General features: G+C 41.9%; 1 protein-coding gene across 1 annotated transcript in view; it reads left to right on the top strand.

Moving 5' to 3' along the window:
• Positions 1-22143, top strand: part of RPN2 (ribophorin II) — a 60648-nt gene that overhangs the window by 22193 nt on the left and 16312 nt on the right. The window contains exons 5-13 of the mRNA XM_082272058.1: positions 4835-4910; positions 7569-7703; positions 7800-7976; positions 8956-9074; positions 14242-14347; positions 16261-16352; positions 16428-16542; positions 18626-18820; positions 20586-20672. Coding sequence (XP_082128184.1) covers positions 4835-4910; positions 7569-7703; positions 7800-7976; positions 8956-9074; positions 14242-14347; positions 16261-16352; positions 16428-16542; positions 18626-18820; positions 20586-20672 — 1102 coding nt within the window. The remainder of the gene's footprint in view (positions 1-4834; positions 4911-7568; positions 7704-7799; positions 7977-8955; positions 9075-14241; positions 14348-16260; positions 16353-16427; positions 16543-18625; positions 18821-20585; positions 20673-22143) is intronic.

The raw sequence follows: 22143 nt of genomic DNA, 5'->3' as shown, positions 1-22143 counted from the left end.
CCCCTCCCCCCCCTCTCGCGCTCTCTCTCTCTCTCACCAGAAAGCTGACCGCCGGCTCTAAAATAACCTAAGGAGACCCTCCCAAATACCCACAATGCATGAAAAACAAGTAAATTTATTAAAGGGATTGTAAAGGCAGAAGTTTTTTTTTTTTTCTTAATACATTCTATGCATTAGGATTAAAAAAAAACCTGTATGCCCGATTACTTACCTGAGTCCATCTTTATCCAGCGATGTTGCAGGAGTTTCAGCTGCCTGGGACTCCCCTCCTCATTGGCTGAGACAGCAGCGTGGTGCGATTGGCTCCCACTGCTGTAAAGTCATTCAGCCAATCAGGAGAGAGAGGGTGAGGCCAGGTCAGGGCTCCGTGTCTGAATGGACGCAGGGAGCTGTGACTCGGCTTGGGTGTACCTATAGCAAGCTTCTTGCTGTGGGGGGCACTCATCATGGGGGAGGGGCCAGGAGCAAAGAGGGACCCGAGAAGAGGAGGATCTGGGCCACTGTGCAAAACAACTGCCCAGAGGAGGGAAGTATAACATGTTTGTTAGAAAAAAAAAATGTATTTTCAAAACAGACTTTACAATCACTTTAACTATTTCAGCCATTCTGTGAGAGAAGGGTGAACCGCAGAAGAGAGAGAGCAGTGTGCTTGTAGATAGCTGTCTGATTTTTTGTGTTTTCACTATGGATCACAATGAGTATGTGTGAGGAAATGCTCCTGATGTTGCTGAGGCTTCAAAGACATAGAAAAGAAGACCAGAGTTCATCGCTACTAGACTCCTCCATTTATGCAGGCAACAGCATGTGGTGAAATTTGTGTTTTTGTTTTTTTTTTCAACATGTTCAAAAGTTATCAGAAATATTTTCCCCTTTAAAAACGCTTATAAACGCACATCAGCACGGTTTACTATGGTTACAAGTATTTGTTGTTTGAAATGCCAGTCAACTACAGTCCTTATCGCCATTTTTCTGCTTTCAAAAAAATGCCTGCAACCTCAACTGCCTCTAAACTACTGAGTGAACAAGTACACCTAACATGGAGGAGAGTTCAGGGGGTGCTGAAAAAATAAAAACACCCAACTGCTCCTAAACTTCATATAAATAAAGAGTGATACTGCAAATAAAAAGTGCACATTTCATTCTGTAATTTGTAAGTTATTTAAATAAAATAGTGTTTTAAATTATTAAAAAAAAATTTAAATGGTAAATCTGCAAAAATATTAGTGAACAAAATAAAAAACAAAAAGTTTCAATATAAATATTTGATAAAATAGAAACAAAAAAGCAGGAAAATTAATAGAGAATAAGGAGTTAATTAGGGCTGACTAGATTAAACCAAGGGTTAGGAGGAGTGAAACAGGGCAGTATATTAAAAAAAAAAAAAAAAAAAAACGTTATTTTACTTGTCAGCTTGCTTAATCTGACATCATCATTATCCCTTTGATCATCAGGTGAAGGAACAGAAAAGATACATATGTAACATTATGTTACTTTGTATTGTCTCAGCAGCTTGTTGATGAACATTGTCCATCTGCTTTTTTATTTATTTTTTTATTTTTTGACAGCTGCAGCTTCTCAGACCTTCTCTGTGTACACAGCAATGCAGCATTGATTAATCAAAGTCGAATTGCTGTGTATGGGGGGGGGGGGGCAGAAGAACTTGATGTGCTACTACACGCCCTGTGTATGAAGGTAGTAGGCGCCTTTCACACAGGCGGACCGTTCAGATCCGCCTGTTCGTTTTTTTGGCGGATCTGAACGGTCCCCCCATGCATCTCTATGGAGGATCGGATGTCAGCGGAGACATGTCCGCTGACATCCGATCCGTCAAATCTGGACGGATGGAAACCCTATTTTCCATCCGTCCAGTGGATGGGATGGGATTGGATGAGAACAGACCGACGGTCCGTTCCCATCCGATTTCCCCCATAGAGTTGCATGGGGAACTGACAGCTGTGTCTCCGCACACAGCGCGGAGACACAGCTGTCATCCTCCTGCTCAGCGGGGGATCGGCGGCTCGATCCCCCGCTGAGAAAAATGGAATCCGTCCGACAGACGGATAGTGTGAAAGGGGCAGTAGAGACACCGCACACGACTAGCTCAACCTGTGGAGAGGAATGTGAATGGCCTCAGCCTTTATCTCCTTCTAAGCCATGCCCCTCTGATGTGTTTTACCTGCCCAATGGGAGTTTAGTAATAGAGGTCATTCCCTGTGTACAATGAATACTTTTTTCAGGCGTGTGTAGCATGCCCACAGTCTTGAACTAGTTTAAAGTGAATATGTTTCATAAAGGTTCTAAGCCCTGGGCACGGTAAATTCAACACTTAGAATGTAAAAGTTTATACATTCCCTTTAACCCACATTTGTGAATAATGTATTTATATATTGAAACTGAAAGGCTGCCATTGTTGCCTGTCCTTCCTGCCACTATTAGATGCCTGACTGTCAGGAACCTGAAACAAGTATGCTGATAAGAACATTGACTTTACTTATCTGCATGCGTCTTCCAGGCCAGTGGCTCAAAGTACTAAAGCCTGATGAACAGCATAATAACCAGGCAATTAGCATTTTAAGAGGAGAGGGGGGGTCAGCAATGGCAGTCTCTGTATATAATTATGGAAACATTTACTTTAACCCCTTGTGGACCACCAGCCTGCAATGTACTGTGGACAGGCGGCCTGCAAAGGCAAAGTGATGTATACATATGTTACTGCCTGCTTCCGAGTTTAGCAGGGATAGGAAACAAAGAGATCTGTTAGTAAAAGCAGCACATATTACACACATTACACATTGCTAGGCACACATTTAACCCCTTGATTGCCCTAGATGTTAACCCCCTTCCTAGCCAGTGTCCTAAGTACAGTGGCAGTGTATAGTATTAGCACTGATCACTGCATTAAGGCCCGTACACACGATCCGAAAATCGGACGAAAAATAACGCTTATGAAAGGATCGGACGATAATCTGATCCTTAGTACACAGCTTACGAGAGGCGATCACGACAGTTCGCCCGATATTATCCGGTCGTGAAGCATAAAAATTTTGATCGTATTATAACACATCGTACGATAATCGTATTATCAGTATGTTGTTCGTCCGGAAAAAATGGTGAGCAGTAGACATCATTTCCCCTCACACGCTACAGCGTGGTTACGCATACCGGAAGCTTTGGAATCATCGTCCGAGAAAATTCGTATCGTAAGTAACCTCTCCCATATGTGAATATAATTGAGAGTTCCTAGCAACCAAACAAAAACGGACAGAGTTGTCCGATTTTCGGATCGTGTTTACTGGGTCACTAGTGGTGCCATTGGAAGTCAGCCCCCCCCCCAGGTTCATATAGTTTGATTGCCTGCCGCACTATCGCAATCCCATAATAAGTCACTGATTGCCGCCATTGGTTGTAAGAAATACTTTATAGTTTGTAGACATTATAGTAGTGGTGCACTGAAATGAAAATTCAGAATGCTCTTGGCCAAAAACTGAAACCGAAGTGGTCAGATTTAAAAAAAAAAAAAAGTATTTGATTTTTTTTTTTTTAATGATCTAGATTTGAATGAATATGAATTGATTTTTTTTTGTTTTATATTATTATTTCAGGTACTTGTATAGCGCTGTCAATTTACGCAGCGCTTTACATATACATTGTGCATTCACATCAGTCCCTGTCCTCAAGGAGCTTACAATCTAAGGTCCCTAACTCACATACATACACAGTAGGGCCAATTTTTATACAGGATCCAATTAACCTACCAGCATGTCTTTGGAGTATATATAATAAATAACACCCAGTGGTGATCAAATGCCACCAAAAGAAAGCTCTATTTGTGTGGGGGGAAAAAAAATATGTATAAATTTTGTTTGGGTACAGTGCTAAATGGCAAAAAAAATTACTTGGTCACGGAGGGGGTAAAATCTTCCGTAGCTGAGATGGTTAAAGTATATGGCATGTCATGCATATGAGTACAGGCTGAAAAGGTGAGGCCTGGTGTATGTGCAGGGTGAAGGCTGGGAATGTCGAAGGTGAAAAACTGTGATTTTAAGATGTACTGATTTGGTGCATAGGAACAGTTACTGCTAGAACACCAGATACTCTTTAAATAACCGCCTTTTAATACTACTACCCTTTCAGTCATGTCAAAGGCAGTGACACAAAAGCCCCAAGGCCTCCTTACCAATAATTGTCATCAGAGCTTCCAGTCCAAAATACTTGCGGCTCTCTGACTCAGTTGAGTTGCAGTACGTAGCTTCCTATTCACTCCTACAGGCTGAATCACCAAAATCTGCTAGCTCATTTAGATTAACATCTTGAGTTTGTTTAATTTGTATAATGCACACATCTCATCTCCATATGAATGGAATCTCTAACGACATGCTTATTTCTGAGAAGAAATGAAAATGCAATTTACAAGCACACATTGCCGCTAAATATTCCCGAGTGACAGCAGAAGAGTGTACTTACCTTTCAGAGGGGAAATTCTGCCACCGTACATGGTAATAACTCTGAACTTCGTGTCCCCCTCCACTTCCCCTGGGAAGCCCTGTGCATTTATCATGGAAATGAGGCTGTCACAAGTAGAGAAGGAAAAGTTTACTTTTGGGCAGATGCCTTCCCACGTAAGACATACATGTTACATGCACAGCAGATGTTTTGTACCGTTCAGGATTCTCATATGCATGAGAATGCACTTGTGATGGCAGGACCTGAGGGAGTGTGATGCTAATTGCCTCTCATAATTGGTCCCACATATTGGTGTATCTTGAAGTATTAACCCTGCGCTGGTCAGAAAGCTGCGTTTTCCGCTCACCGATATTTGTTTCTGTCTTTGCAGTACAATTGAAGCTCTTTTAACTGCCTCCATGCTGTCCCAGCAAGCCGACCTGCGTGGAATTGTGGAAGAAATAGAAGTAAGGAAGTCTGTGTTAATGAGTGAAAATCAGATGTTTTTTCTTTCTTGACTATATGGGAAGAGTGGAGTACTCATAATAAACCTGGCCTTTTCTAGTACAAAACGCAACAAAAAAGCCAAATGGGTGTTTTTTACAAAATTATTTCTCAAGTGCGTTAGAAAAATGACAGCTGGAAATGGATTGGCAGCTCCTTCACTTCCTTACTAATGAACTGGTGGTTTTAAAGCTGTACGTTAAAGTAGAAGTAAACAAAAAAATTATGGGCAGGCGGGCTCTGTATTGCATGCTACGTCTCTTCTACGTTAAAGGGAAAGATGGGGTTCCTGAAAAAAAAAACATACTGTATTTTCTGGCGTATAAGACTACTTTTGAACCTCAAAAAAAAAAGTCGTCTTATACGCCGAGTATAATATCTCCAAGGTAACCTTTGTATAAGTATTACCGGTAGATGTAATCTCTCAAGACGCTGGCTGTGTGGAAATCCTGTACCGGTATACCGTAGCTTCGGCTACATACAGTGTACCGCGCTGAGCCAATCAAGGAGAGCGATTGTATTCTATTATTGAATGCAAAGCCTGCTCGGATTGGCTTTGCATTCAATAATAGAATACATTGCTCACTGTGATTGGCTCAGCGCGGTATACTGTATGTAGCCGAAGCTACGGTACATACGGTATACCGGTACAGGATTCCCGCACAGCCAGCGTCTTGAGATTACATCTACCGGTAATACTTATACTTAGGTTACCTTGGAGATATTATGAGAGATTACATGTATTACAGTACTTGGGGTACCTTGGAGATCTATGAGAAATCTGATGTTTTTCAATGGTGTTGCCTTGCTTCGGAAGGGGGGCAGTCTTATACGGTGAGTATAGCCCAAAACCTATGTTTTAACTTGCAAATTAGGGGGGTCGTCTTATACGGCCAGTCGTCTTATACGCCGGAAAATACGGTAATTATCGCCTCAGTGGATGCATCATTGGTCCCCAGCCTGCTCCAGACCAAGAACTGAGTGATTAAACACCACTGATCGCTCAGCTCTCAGTCTTCAGGCTGCAGAGAGATTGTGACAGTCTCTCTGCTCTGCCCCTCCAGTACTTACTTGAGCACTAGGCTGTGGAGGAGGCGGGAGAGGCTAACTCAGCCTCTCAGCGGCTCACCAAGAGACTGAGCCAGGTGGCGGTCGAGGCACCTGGGTGGATCCCGACTATAAAGTCTGAATTTTCCAAAGCCTGGACCCGCTCTGTGACGTAAACCTTCTGTCAGCTGAAAATGGGTCACATGAGTGTAGTTCGTTCTGCACTCCTGTGATCCAAAGAAGTACAGCCAAAAGAGTTTTGGCTATACTTCTCCTTTAAAACAAACCCCACCCAAACAATCCACATGTCAATTACATTTTTAAGTAAGAATTTTTCCGGTGTCATTCCATACCTGTTCTCTATGAATGGATGACATGGCTGTGAGGACAGTGATGGGCTATGCAACCATGTTTTTATGTTACACCCTAAATATTGGTTTAACCGGAAACATGGTCCGAAATGTGGAGTATGCTTTTAACGGGCTTCAGCATTTTTTTTTTCTAAAGTATGCTTATTATTAACTACTTAAGAACCAGGCCTATTTCTGGTTTGCAAGATAAAATCAGTATTTCTCTTACGTCCTCTGACAGTTGCCGCCCACTCATACAGTCTTCACCAATGGGTATTGACTTCCTCTCCGCAGGAGTAGCTAGGCATAAGACTTGTTAAAAGCAAAAGCATTAACATAGACCCACCCATGGGGGCTGTCCCACTGGTCAATACACCCCTGCAGTAAGCCATCCCAACTCAGTTTTTCTGCCTAGTTCAGGAGTAGTCAGGCTTCCCTGTGCTGGGGCTACAGTCTCAGCCGCCTTCTTCTTCTTTTTTTATGATTTTATTTTACTGAAAATGTCATTTTTTTTTTCTTTACATTGCTAGCTGTTTATTTGTCGGCTTTAGTTAGTCGGATCTTCGGACGAAGATGGATTTTGCGGAGCTGGGAATCGGACTGGTCGCCCTGATTCTCCAGGGCAGAGGATCAGATGGATCCCTGGCCCGCCATCGAGCGTTCAGCCATGTGTTCGCCCTGGCATTAGGAACGACCCATCCCTGTCAGCAGGGATGCAGCCTGTGAGGTGGCTACCTCACTGGACACGTCTGCGGTTCGTCCGCACTCTGTGGTGTCATTTATATAAAATTGACGGAAGTGACGTTTTGTCGTCGCTCTGGTCTTCCAAGAGCAAAGAGTCGAGTGGGGGCCATCTTGCCCTCACTCGACTTCCTGCCCATCCTCACAGGGGATCTAATCATTTTCCCTGTTTACCGACAGCTCCGGTAAGCGTGGAAAATGACTGGAGGGGGGTGGGTGCACCTCCTGCCGCCCATAAAAGTAATCCAGTGGCAAATCCGCCACTAGGACCTCTTTTATGTTAAATCGGACCGCCTGCTATGTAAAAATATACTGAGGTTATCGCAGCTATCTGCTGCCATAGCCCCGGTATTTAACGTCAAAATATCAACTCAAATACACCGTGGGTGATGTGGAAGTGGTTAATATGTTTGCTGTAAAGATAAAACCGCCTTATAAAAAAAAGTTTTGTTTGTTAAAAGCTTGTCTTTGTTCTTGCCTCAGGATCTGGTGGCACGTCTAGATGATCTGGGCGGTCAGTATCTGCAGTTTGAGGAAGGTCTAGAAGCCACTGCTCTGTTTGTGGCAGCTACTTACAGCCTGTCAGACCACGTTGGCGTGGAGCCTGCTCTGAAGGAGGTAAGAGTGGAAAACTGTATAATTGTTCTGTGCTACATGACAACTGATGGGTCAAGAATGTTTTGTATTGAAATCTCTCACCTTTCCATTTCTCAGGAACAGATAGTCCAGCTGGTGAATGCCATCTTTAGCAAGAAGAACTTTGATTCCCTCTCAGAAGCCTTCAGTGTGGCGTTTGCGGCCTCTGCTCTATCCCACAATCGCTACCACCTTCCCCTAATAGTGGTGCCTGATGGACCTGCCGCTGTGTCTCACAAACAGCCCCTCCTTAAGGTGCATAAAAGTCATACTAAACAGTAAACACACACTGTTTTGTCCCTTCTATTTCTGTAAATGGATGACATAGTAATTATTTTAATTAAAATAAAAAAAAAAATCGAATTACCTGATCACATGACCCAGTTCTTTTCCAGCCTGTCTGCAGGGAAACATAAGCAGGAGGAGCTTCTAGTCCTCTGCTGCTGGTCACATTTTCAAAATCAAAAACAGCCTTTGGGATACAGAGTAAAAATAATCAAAAAACTGTTTTAAATCATCATACAAATATATATTTGAAATCACATTTTTATTATTTTTTGGCAGTGACATGGTGTGATCGGATTTCTGCCAGTCAAAGGCTGTGTCACACCACTCCAGCCTGTGTCTTAGAATAACAGTGAGGAGAAGCCTCGAACAATCTACATGTAATATCCTGGCCCCATTGTGTTTAGCTCGTTAGTGAGCATGGAGGAGGAGGGAGAGAATGGGCTGTCATTTACCACCGTGTATACGCCCATACGTGTGACTCTCTAGTCACATGGGCTGCTCAGATATGATAGAAAGGAAATGCGCTTCATAGAATTACACTGAAAACTGAGCATGTGCACTAGCTGCCAACATTGCTCTACAAAATCCCCACATGCGTTGGGGACATGGACAGGAGAGGGAGATGGAGAACAGCAGGATCAAACAGGTTTTTTGCAGAATACAGAAAACAAATCTCATAGTGACTGAGTGAGTATGAACAGCATGTAATGCACCATTTTATTGATATTTTTTTTTTTTTATGATGTGGGTTTAGTAACATTTTAAATGAGCGCTGGCGCTTAACATCCAATAATTGTTTAAAAGAGGTGATTTGAGTATTGGAGATGAAAGGCTTATTTTTTATCTATATAGCCATTGTCATTGCTTTAGAGTAAATTTGATGGGTAAGCTTATATGAGTCTTTCTATCTGGGAAAATGTATAAATATCTCTTTTCTTGTTTTTAGTTGTTGGTTTCAAATGTCCTTTCTCAACCGTTGACGGAAGCCAAAGTAACAGTCAATCACGTCAAGTCCAGCAGCACCAAAGCAACAGTATTGCAGCAGGCTTCATTTGCAGTTGCTGGGTAAGAGATTTATTTTTGCCAGTTTTTAAACATTGTGATTACTTTTAGTTTTTAAAACTGTTAGGGTCCTTTCACACGGGCGGTCCGTATGTCCGTTTTTTCATCCCATTTTTTTGCGGATGAAAAACGGAGACATAATGCATGTCAATGGGATTGCGGATGTCAACGGATGGCCTCCTTTCCGATCAGTTCCGTTTTTTGGAATGGAAGAGAACCCTATTTTTCTTCCGTTTAAAAAAAACGGAACGGACGCAAAAATGGATGTCAGCGGTGTCATCAGCTGACATCCGCAATCCCATAGACATACATTATCTCCGTTTATCCTCCGCAAACGGATGGGATGATAAACGGACATACGGACCGGATGACACAAGTGTCATCTGTGTCCGTAAAAAAAAAAAAAAAAGTGCCGGAGCGGATCAAAAAACGGTCCACTCCGTGTGAAAGGACCCTTACTTTCCGTTTGTAATTTTTGGTTTGTTACTTTTTTCTCCATACATGCAGCTTCTTTAACTGTATTATTAATGGCCAGTAATTAGTAAGATTCTGAAGCTGATCTTCAGCAGAATGCTCAATTAGTTGAAACATACGTATCTGAACTGTTTCCCTGCTGAAGGATTGTGTAATTGTATTGATGTAATATGAACCGGGCTACTTACTGCCCAGATCACAAGGAGAAAATAAAGACAAAAAAAACGAAAGAAAAATGAATGCCGCCACTACATCTATAAACTGATAAGCTACATTATATTACAGTTTTTGGGTTTAATATGGCTTAAAGCGGTTGTAAACTCTATAAAAAAAAAAATAAAAAAAAAAAAAACCTGCAAGACAAAAGGCATAATGAGCTAGTATGCATCGCATACTAGCCCATTATGTGTAACTTACCTTAAAACGAAGCCCTGACACGGACCCCCGGACATCGCTGCGGGCGCTGCCATGGTCCCTCGTCGTCTCTTCCGGGTTCGGCGGCTCCGGCGCGCTGATTGGCCGGAAGAGACGGCTCCGGCGCGATGATTGGCCGGAGCCGTGATGACGTCACTCCCGCGCATGCGCGCGGGAGTGATTTTTCCGGCAAGCTCCCGGCAACTTAATTGAAGGTCCCCCGGACCTTCAGAGCGCATGCGCCGCTCGCGCGAGCGGCTGCATGCACTGTAAATATCTCCTAAACCGTGCCGGTTTAGGAGATATTATTTGTACCTACAGGTAAGCCTTATTATAGGCTTACCTGTAGGTAAAAGTGTCAAAAAGCGGGATACTACCGCTTTAAAGCAGGGATATGCAAACTGTGGCCCTCTAGCTGTTGCAGAACTACAAGCCCCAAGAGGCATTGCAAGACTCTGACAGCCACGAGCATGACACGCAGAGGCATGATGGGACTTGTAGTTTTGCAACAGCTGGAGGGCCACAATTTGCATATCACTGGCTTAAAGCAATGCTGCCTGATCTAGGACTGACCTCAGATGTTATTGTAGAATGAAAGAGTAGCAGAACTGAGATAGGTAATCCCTGTTTTTTCCTCCTGTCAGGAATTTCCTAGTGCTAGATTGACAGTAGAGTGCAAATGCTTCAGAAACTGGGTGCTGCCCCTTCCCACTCCAGTTAGCATGTTGCTGTACATGGGATTGCAGAAGAATATGTTGAAGAAAGAAGTAGTGATGCAACTTGTATATAAAATCATGGAATATTCATTTGCAGCTGCATGGATTAAATAGTATTTAGATCTACAACCCCAATTTAAAATAAGTTGGGTTGCTGTGTGAAAATCTACCTGAAAACAGAATGCCATGATTTGCAAATCTCATATACCCATATTTTATTAACAATAGAAAACATATCAAATGTTTAAACTTCGCAAATGTACAATTTGAGGATTTAGTGTCGGGTCACACTTATGCGATGTGAATTCGCAGCCTGTTTCCGCATCGCAAACGCACCCTTGGCAGTTCACACTGCCATATGCAATACGCTGGGGGTGTCAATGAAATGTTAACGACACCCCCAGTTTGATCGCATATCGCAGTGCGATCTTTACAGTTCGCACAGGATCGGATCGCACAAGTGTGAACCACTGTGCGATCCGATCCTGATTCGGCTGAAAAAAAGGGTCATGTGTGACTTGGGTGCGGTGCGAATTTAGCCATACAAAGTGTATGGCTGAATTCGCACCGCACAGCCGATCGCATGTAATGAAGGAGCAGTGCGCTCCGATATTACATGCGATCACCACAGCCGCACATATGTGAACCGGCACTAAAAGGGGGTAATTTTTTAAATTAATGGCAGCAGCACATATCCTAAAAGTTGGGCAAGGGCATCAAAAAGCTGGCAAAGTAAGTGGTACTACTGTAACAAGGAAGAGCTGAAAGAACATTTTGCAGCTAATTACGTTAATTAGCAAAAGGTAAGTGATATGATTTGGGTATAAAAAAAGTACCTTAAGAGAGTCAGTGTCTCAGAAGTAAAGATAGGCAGAGGCTCACTAATCTGTGAAAAGCTGTGTCTAAAAATTGTCAAACAATTTCAGAATAATGTTCCTCAATGTAAAATTGCAAAGACTTTAAATATATCTACAGTACACAATATCAAAAGATTCAGAGAATCTGGAGAAATGTCTGGGTGCAAAGCCGAAATGCAATATTGGATGTCTGCAATCTTTTGGCCCTCAGACAGCATCACATTAAACATTTTTTTTAAAAAATGCCTCTGTGATGGACATCACTGCATGGGCTCAGGAATACTTCCTGAAAATAACGATCTATGAACACAGTTCAATGCTTCAGCAAAAAATGCAAGTTCAAGCTAAAGCTCTGTCATCCAAAGATGCCATATCTGAACATGATCCAGAAACGCCATTGTCTACTCTGGGCCAAAGTTTATTTAAAAGGGTCTGTTGCAAAGTGGACTACTGTTCTGTGGTCAGTCAAATTGAAATTTGAATTTTTTTTTGGAAACCATGAGTGCCATGTTCTCCAGACAAAATAGGAGAGAGGGACCGTCTGGCTTGTTATCAACGCTCAGTTCAGCAATTCTGATGGGGGTGCATTAGTGCATATGGAACGAGCAGCTTGCACATTTGGAAAGGCACCATCAATTCTGAAAGATATAGCCTGGTTTTAGAGCAGCATATGCTCCCATCCAGACAATGTCTTTTTTTTTTCAGGGAAGGCCCTGCATATTTAAGCAGGATGATGCCAAACTGCATACTGCATCTATGACAACAGCATGTCCGGGTGCTTAACTGGCATGTCTGCAGTCCAGAACTTTCACCAATTGAAAATATTTGGTGTATCTTGAAATGACAAGACCCAGGACTGTTGAACAGTTAGAATCCTATATTAGGCAAGAATGGAACAACATTTCTCTCCCAAAACTCTAGCAGCTTCTTAAAAGAAGGGATGCTACACCGTGGTAAACATGGACCTGTCCCAACTTTCTTTTTTCTTAGATGTGTTGCTGCCATCAATTTAAATATTACCTTATTATTTTCCTATAATGGTACATTTTTACAATTTGAACATTTGATATGTTTTCTATTGTGAATAAAATACGAGTTTCTGAGATTTGAAAATCATTGCATACTGTTTTTATGTAAATTTTACACAGCATCCCAACGTTTTAAGAATAAGTAGTTGTACCTGGAGTTCAGCTTTTAACTAGTTTCACTTAATTTTTTTTGTACTCGCAAATCTTTTTATTTTGTGTTTTTAAAATACGGGTGATTTTTTTTTCTTTTAATAAACCTTTTCTTTGCTGTATTCTTAGGCAACCTAAAGTGGGCTCAGCTTTTTGTCACAATTTTGAGCATTTTTGAAAAATCTTGCTCACATAAATAGACTTCAGCACTGATCTTCATGCCTCTCCTGGAGAATATGCTGCTCCATGTTCTCTTCAGTGCTGGCCACGAGTCTGTTTTTTTTTTTTTTTTTTTTTTAATTTCTGTTGACCGGAATTATCATAGTATAGACAAGGCTGATCCTTACTGAAGGGGACGATTAGATAACAGATTGTCTGGTCCCTTCTTGTAGCAGGGATCATATGATCTATTGCCTGCTGACATGTGACTTGCAATGTAGGGAGCTTGGAGCCGCTTTTTCTCCAGGAAGGGCAAGTAAATTAGCCCTTGGTTTACCCTTTATTGTGTTATCCCTCCAAGAGAGTTAACAGGTTTCTGGTAAACCATATTTGTAAAAATTATTTAAAAAAAAAAATCCTTACTGTATTTGGTACAACGGCAAATGTTTAAAAAAAAATTCTGAATAAAAATTATTGAAAACAAACAAAATCCTTCCTGAAATCCGGAGCAAATGGCCCTGTTCCCGGAATCCCCATCAATGCAATAGTGTAGTCCTAAGCCCAACAGCCTATCAAGAGGCCTGATTGTTTTCAAAGGGGGTTCGGGGAGGTGCCTGCTTCTGCTTTAATGTACAAAATGATGGTATTCTCATTGATTGTTTTGGGGACTTTTGCATTCCTCTGTATAGTTGACTACACTTTTTTTTTTTTTCTTCCACCATTAGTAAAATGAGTTATTTCGTATAAATTTATTTATACTATGTTGCAATATCCTAAGCAAGGTTGAGAACTGTAAAACCAAAAAATGTTCTGTGTAAAAGAGGGTTTTGCTTTGGGTGCAACATAGTTTCTAGGGTAAAAGTGCAGGAAAGGTTAAAACGGCGCTACCTTTAGGTGATCAGGTGTTATTTAAAGTGCAATCATGTGGGGAAGAATCCTAAATAAAGGAGTGACACCCATAAAATATAATGCCAAAGAATGGGTGTCACTCCTTTATTTATGATTCTTCCCCACATGATTGCACTTTAAATAACACCTGATCACCTAACGGTAGCACCGTTTCAACCTTTCCTGCGCTTTTACCCTAAATCTTGACCCCTCTGGGTTTTGGTTGTTGGCTGCTTACACCTAGTACCCAGTTCACGATTCACCGCACACTCCATAGCGCTGGTCACCTTTGCTTTTTATCAACATAGTTTCTGCCTACAGATGCTTGTGATGGGAATCCATCCCTGAGTGCACATAGTGGTTTTAGCTTTTGCCATACATCACTTTGTCTTCACTTCATCTCACCTATTTTTTGCATGTTTAATACCTTCTTAGCTAAGACCCATATCCCACTTGTTGTTAAGTCATCATTTTCTTTCATTAGAGACTTATTTGAATTGAATTTCATGGATTCCAAACCAGCTAGCGGGTACTACGACTTCTCTATAAGCGTGGAGGGTGACAGTCGTTACCTGGCAAATCAGGTTGAGGTGAGTATGACCTTAATTCCCTGTCTGACACGAAGACCTGCGATTTATCGTGTCAACTTGTCTATGTGAATGTGCTGCATTGTGTGATGTAGAGCGCTCCGAGACCCTTTCATTTCAAATGTACAACCTAATTATCCTAATAACCCACTTAGAATGCCTGTCTGTGTAAGGCTCGAGCTGTGAATGATGTCACCGAATTCTCACTTTCCCCCGTTTCTCGGCCCCTTGAGATGAGCGAGAGACTCTTGAATGAAATTGTGTAACTCGGTAGGACACTGTGTCCTCATTCTGCTATTTTGAACACATTTAGGATGTAGAGCAAAGCTGTCTCTTTAGCTTAGAGTGATATAGATGACAAGCTGTGCATTCTCTCCCTCAGAGAAGTAAGTAAAATTATATAGCTATTAAAAAAAAAAAATTTAATGAATAATCTTAAGGGGTCTTACTAGTAATCTTTTCCCAGTTTAAACAAGTAGAAAGCTAAAAGTTTTTTGCTTTACAAAGATTTTTATTGAGTTTTAAAATGTAAAATAACAAAAGGAATGCGCAAAAGGGTACAATAAAATTAGATGCATTGATTACAGAAAACTGAAAGACTTGATGCTGTGAAAAGAAAAATGAAAAAGGTAGAAAGTTTTTGGTGCATAAATGGTAGGGATTAAAAAAAAAAGTATGCTACCTTCAGAGAAATTGCTTCTTTATCTTCTAACAGTTAATAAAGAATGGCTTAGGCCTGGTTTAGGGGCCATACATTTTTGCATAGGCGGTACATCGTTCTTTATACATTGTAATCTGTAAAAATAATTTTTAGCTGCATTGTCACCTCTGTTAAAAATAGTTGACAGTAATGCCCCATACACACGTGCAGATTATCTGCAGACTTACCAAAACCATATAATATGAGGTCAAACCTAAACACTTTCAATTTGTATGCAATCCGGCAGGCCCTTGCACTACATAGAAAAGGTAAGTCTGCAGACAAAAGTCTGCAGATAATCTGCACGTGTGTACGGGGCATTAGTTATAACTACCCAGTAAACCTAAAAAGAATCAGCTACAGTACTTGGGTACTCTATAGCAGTGGTCCTCAACTCCGGTCCTTAGGGCCCACTAACAGGCCAGATTTTAAGTATTACCTTGGGGAGATGCAGACTAGAGTACTGCAATCAATGAGCAGCAAATGATATCACCTGGGATGTATTTCAGTTATCTTGCAAATCTTGCCTATTAGTGGGCCCTGTAGGCCAGGGTTGAGGACCACTGCTCTATAGCATTCTAGTGATACTGTGTAACAGAGGAGAAAGTTGAATTTTTTTAATCCAAAGCTTCCTGGCTGACTGTAATCTGCAATATATACTTACCTCTGCAGCCCCCTTCATAAGAAATCATGAAAACTCACCTTTTAGAGGTAGACTTTCCTTTGGCTGCAGCTTTTGGTCTTGGTGATTTGTTCTGCATTGGTTGTAACCGACACTATAGACTAGTAATTGACCGATTATCGGCAAAGCAGATATAACGTAATCGGCCTATTGATTTACCGATATTTCGGGAAAGTGCTTGTACCGGAGTGACGCCTGCAGCTAGAGGCATCGCCCCGGTACCGGTGTTCATAGCCAACGGTCGGCTTTCTTGTAATGACAACCGATGCGGCTGAGAAGCCGCTCGGCTGTCATTCCAAGGAGTGGGAGGGGACATCAATGAATGAACTAAATTGATTACTTCTGAGATAGAAGAGCTCGTGTCCTGTTTCCAGTATCTGGCAATTGTTAAAAAAACAGACTGTTTCAATGGTATATTAACACTTTAAAAAAAAAAAAACTAAAAATGTCCCATAATTTCCCTTTTTTAGAGATTTTTTAATGTTATTTTAATGCTATTATTGCAGTGTAGTAATTATAATGTTGTGTTTGCAGCTCAAGGTAAAAGTGTCCACAGAGGTTGGAATCAGCAATGTTGACCTGTCTGTTGTAGACAAAGACCAGAGTATCTCGCCTAAAACTACCAGGTAATTAAAGAAACGTAATAAGTATTTCTTAAAGTTCAGTGAGAAACTGCTAGTAAACTTTTCTCTTCTCTGTAGGATTTTGTTCCCCTCCAAAGCCAAGGGACCTTTCACTGCTGATGGCCACCAGAACTTTGCTTTGTCTTTCCAGCTTGCTGATGTGAACACAGGAGCCAGCCTGACGCCACACCAGGTACATCTATTGTATTAACCCAAAAGCACACCTATCACAGGCCTGAGCAATTTAGACTGTTTAAAAAAAAAAAAAAAATTATAAGTGCAGGAAGCCTTCAGTGAAAACTGCATGTCAAAACTGTTGGTAAATCCAATGATATAGGCAGCCCAAATGATAAGCAAATGTCCTTCCTTGTTAAAAGTCAACTTTAGCTCCACCCCTTCCTTATTGCTCATCTCAGTGGCGGGCAGCCTTACTGTCCAATAGTGAGGCGTTCCATGGCAGTGGGGCAGGGCCACACTCAAATTTTACAGGAAAAGCTTCATGTACCTGTAGATTCATAAACCCTAAAAAGAAACCTGTAAAGACAAAGGCATAGTGAGCTAGTATGCATCGCATACTAGCTCATTATGAAATACCTTAAAACGAAGGCCTCGCAGTGCTCCTCGCTCAGCAACATGTTCGGCCGTCCTGCTTCCTTGTTCGCATCCTCCGGCCATCTGATTGGCCGGAGGCGCGACTGCATCACTCCCGCGCAAGAGCCGCCGTTCACGGCACTGGGCTCTGAAGGAATGGCACAGGTGGGCGTTCCTTCAGAGTGCATTCGCCGATGACGTCATCAGCTGCATGCACTGTAAATATCTCCAAATTGGTGCATGTTTAGGAGATATTTATAGCACCTATAGGTAAGCCTTAATATAGGCTCACCTATAGGTAAATGTAAAAAAAGTGGTTTTACAACCACTTTAACAATGGTGACATGAGGTTTTCACTAAAGGTTGTCTGAATTGTCCACGTTTGTCAGGTTTACTTTGAAACAAGACTATAGGACTGGGAGAAAAAAAACTATTGTATGTGCAAGAGAAGACGAAAAATGCTTCAGTAATAGGTTGTACAGTACAGGAAATTTTTTCATATGCGAATACCAAAATACAGATGATGCGAGGTGTAAGAGTTCCCTTTCCCCCCAAGGTAATTATAGTTCAAAGAAATAGAGGGAAGGTTTTCCACGCCTTGCCTGTTTTTCAACATAACATTATTTTATTATAATTATTATTTTTATATATTTTTTTAGGATACCACTTTACCCACTTTTGTCCTAGCCCAGTGTTAAAACAGTGCTTGGATCAGGTGCTTTTTAAACACACTCCTGGCTGTGTTCCAGGTGTGTATACATTTGTAAAGCCAACTGGGCTTTTAGGTGTAAGTGATACGGGTGGCTATGAAGCCGACTGATCACTTCCACAACTGCCTTGAATCAAGTGGATTAAAGAGGAAGTAAACCCTCCTCTGTAACTTTTACCTATAGGTAAGCCTATGATAAGGCTTACCTATAGGTACTGTAAATATCTCCTAAACATGCACCGTTTAGGAGATATTTACCTTACATGCAGCCAGTGACGTCACTGGCGCATGCGCTCTGAAGGAACGGCCGCTCGTGCCGTTCCTTCAGAGCTTCGTGCCGTGACCGCCGGCTCCCACGCGCGTGCGTGGGAGTGACGTCACCGCGGCTCCGGCCAATCAGATGGCCGGATGCCGCGATTCCCGGAAGACGGGCGACTGGACATGTCGCCCGTCATGCAGGTAAGCAGATGGCACGGCGGGGGCTCGTTCTAAGGTAAGTATTTCATAATGAGCTAGTATGCGATGCATACTAGCTCATTATGTTTCTCTTGCAGGTTTCAAAAAAAAAAAAGAAAAAAAATGTTTTGGGGGTTCACAACCTCTTTAAACACAAATACAAGTCGTCTCCACAGATTTTCCAACAACCATTAAGCAGGAGCCGTCCGCAAGTGACTAAACAAAAAAAAAGGCTTTTCATGGAGTGGGTGGGGTTATAGGAGTGTGTACTAGTGGGGAAAGTCCAATAACCTGAAGGTAGCCAACATACTGTATAACCCATGGTTTATGTATACAAGCCTTGTGTCCTGTACTGTTCTCCAGGGTAAGGAATTTACAGGAATTTCTCTTTTTTCTCAGTTTTTTTTTTTTTCATTACATACATATCTGTATCCTGAACAGTTTCTGGTGATGGTTTACTCATTTGAACTCTTTGCCCTTTTTATGATCAGATACTAAGTATTTTTTTATTTATTCTTAGACATTCGTTCGGCTACACAACCAAAAAACAGGCCAGGAAGTTGTGTTTGTAGCTGAGCCAGACACCAAGGGCACCTACCGGTTTGAGCTGGACCCAACTGAAAGGAAGTCCGAGTTTGACTCTGCATCTGGAACGTATGCTCTGTTCCTGATAGTAGGAGATGCTACCCTGGAGAATCCAATACTTTGGAACATGGTATGGGGTGTTTACTAATGGTTTTCCATGTTCCAGCTGCATTGATAAACCTGAAATTACTATGACTGACAAGAGCATCTGAGGACTTGCACCTTTAATCTTTCAGGAACCCATATTCTAAAGATTTTTTCGGGATAAAATATTTGATATGATTGCAGATTATAAAGGCCCACTTTTAGGGATGGGAGGTTACATATTTGCCTATGGCTACACAAGCAATTAAATCTCATTGCTAGATTTAACCACTTGTTGCCCAGCTTCTCATTGGCAGCAAATTGATTCAAAGGGCTGCAAATAAGGATTCTGTGAAGAAATTAAATTCACTGTTGGCCTTCGTTCACATCGGGCTGATTTGACATGTCAAATCGGCCCGATATGAACGGGGGCTAGCTGAATTAATTTTTTGTTCACATCGGGCCAGATTTGGCATGCGATTTCACATGCCAAATCTGAGCCTATTGCCGGCAACAGCACAGTCTGAATTGATGCAAAGCCGACTTTGCGGCGCTGCACCGATTCCCAAAAGTATTTTCTGCACTACTTCTGGTGACTTTGGGGCAAATTTCAATAGACCTCTGTGCAGGAACCCACACAGATGTCTGTCAAATTGCCCCTGAACTCGCACTGACATGCGGGTTTGAAATCGTGCAAGTTCAGCTGAACTTGCACGATTTCAAACCCCTCTTCAACCCGTCCTTAGTGTGAATGAAGGCTTAGCAAAGAAATGTAACTGTTTGTGTAGCACTAGTAATACGTTAATTGGCTAAATCTGAAGATAACCTTTAAAAGTGACCCTAAATGATATCTTTATTCTACAAAAATCATCCATGTACATCCACCACTTAGTGGACCTTTTAATCTGTTTTTCACAAAACTGACTGTTTTTTTTTTTTTCTTCTTCTTTCTTGTAATGTCCTCTATGAGCTCCCGAACCCCCTTCTTTTCCCTCCCACTTCTGTTTGTTTGGAACAAGCCGTGTATGTTATTTGCGGTCATGTGCACTGCTCTATGCACCCTGCAAATCACATAGTCCCTACTTAATCTTGCAAGTGATCAATAGAGGGTGACTTCTTTCTTTCATACAGTGGGACTTTGAATAATAAACGTAGCCATCCTCTAACAGGAAGTTGGGTTGGATCCCAGAAGCTAAAAAAAAAAAGAATTTGGTGATTTGGGGGCGGCTAAGAGCAATAGAAGGTACGCTGGGATCTTAGCCAGAAGTTCTCTCTCCCTTCTCCCGCCGTCTTCTGGGACACATCACATGTTCCAGAAGACTACAGGACCATTTACCAGACACAGTGTGTGCAGTAGGAGATTAGCAGTGAAGCCGCAAAGCTTCACTTCCTGTTTCCCTTACTTGCTATGCCAGCACCTGCACTCGAACCTGATTGAAGAATCAGTTCAGGTGAGGTCTTCGCTGGATCCCTGGACATGTAAGTGTCCTTATATTAAAATTTAGCAGCTGCTGTATTTGTAGCTGCTGACTTTAAATTTTTTTGGGGGGAGCCTGGAGCTCCTCTTTAACTTTCATGGACACCGCAGATGCTGTTCTTTACTGTGATTAAAAAAAATATCAGCCAATCATTGTCAGAAAGTGGTCAGAGGGCTGTGGGGAAGGTGGAGGAGCTGAACTTATTACACGTGCCTAAATTATTTAGATGAGGATTTTATTTTGTGGTAAGTAGTATGCCTAAAGTCTACAACTGGTTAATGTTAATTAAAAATGTAATAATGTTGTAGTAACTTATGTTTTTGTTGGTTTCAGGCTGATGTGGTGATTAAGTTTCCTGAGGAAGACGCTCCAGTCCCTGTGCAGAGCAAGAGCCTGTTCACTCCAAAACCAGACATCCAGGTATTTAGAGCTCCAGAAACTCTGGAAATATGAATGGCAATATGAAGCAGGAAGTACTGTCTGGGATCGTGACTTGTGGATGATACATGTGTACATAAATATTTTGGGACCTTATGTAGGGATGCACCGATCCGACTTTTTTGGACCCAATACCGATATCTGGCATTGTGAAATCGCCGATACCGGAACCGATCCGGAGCTACACACAAAGCAAGCGGCTGCAGTACAGAGCAAAGCCGCTGCTTCATGTGTACGGCTCCTCCATTCACAGGCGGAGTGCATCTGATATCACTCCGCCTGTGAGCCGGGACTATACAGGAAGTAGCGGCTCCCATCCCATACTACTACTGCACCTAGTAAGGGATGGCTGGGCCATTACCAAGCAAAAACCGGATCGGCATGTGGATCGGTCAATGTTACCGATCCCCCGATCCATCTAAAATGGACATATCGGCGCCGATATCCGATCCGAATATTGGATCGATGCATCCCTAATCTTATGTTTGATATACAGTGACATTGCACTCGGTGTGTCTTTAAAAGGGAAGAAACCCCAGAAGTTGTTTAGAATTGATGAGTTAGGAGTTCCTGAATACTCCATATATTGGATGTTTGGTTGGCAGCAACATTGAGCTTGGAGGGCTTTCACAGATTTAGACACCCAGGAGCTGCCACAGCCCCTGGATTACAAGTTTTGTTCTTCCTATGTATGATATTTACATGAGCATAACTTGTGAGACAATGGCGTGGTCCAGGATATGGATTTAATAACCGATATCTTGATTGAGAGAAATGCATAAGACTTCATGAACTGCACATAGCATTATTAAGGACCGAAGAAATATACATTGGAGGAGATTTACTAAAAATGGAGCACTCTGGTGCAGCTGTCCATGGTAGCCAATCAGTTTCTAACTTCAGCTTGTTCAATTTAAGCTTTTTTCAATAAAACCAGGAAGCTGATTAGTTTCTATGCAGAACTGCACCAGATTTTGTAGTTTCTATGCAGAACTGCACCAGATTTTGTACTCTCCAGTTTTAGTAAATCAACCCCAATATGCCTTGTGCTAGGATGAATCTGAGCAACTCAAATATACAAGAACTTGTTCTATCTGCAGAGAAAGTTCTAGGCAGCCACAAGTTAAGTATTGCAAAAATGATACACTTTTATACTATATATGTTCATGCATAGGCAAGCTGTCTTGCTAGCACCTTGTGGTTTACCCATTTTTCAGCACACTAGATAAATGCCAGGGAGAGTTGCGGGTCAAAACCCACAGTGAGGCTGTTCCTGTGGCAGCAGGTGACAGCTGAATGGAGCTAGTTAGCGCTCCCCACGTGTAGTAAACAGACGGTTCACTGATGATATCGGCTTCAACAACTAATTGTTCCTGACAAAAGCATCCAGATATCTGCCCACACCATGCATGAAGTGCTTCATTTTACCCAAAAGGGTGAAATTGCAGGGACT

This window comes from Pelophylax lessonae, assembly GCF_965119305.1.
Source record: "Pelophylax lessonae genome assembly, chromosome: 11".
Lineage (NCBI taxonomy): Eukaryota > Metazoa > Chordata > Amphibia > Anura > Ranidae > Pelophylax > Pelophylax lessonae.
This window is presented reverse-complemented; position numbering and strand designations above follow the sequence as displayed.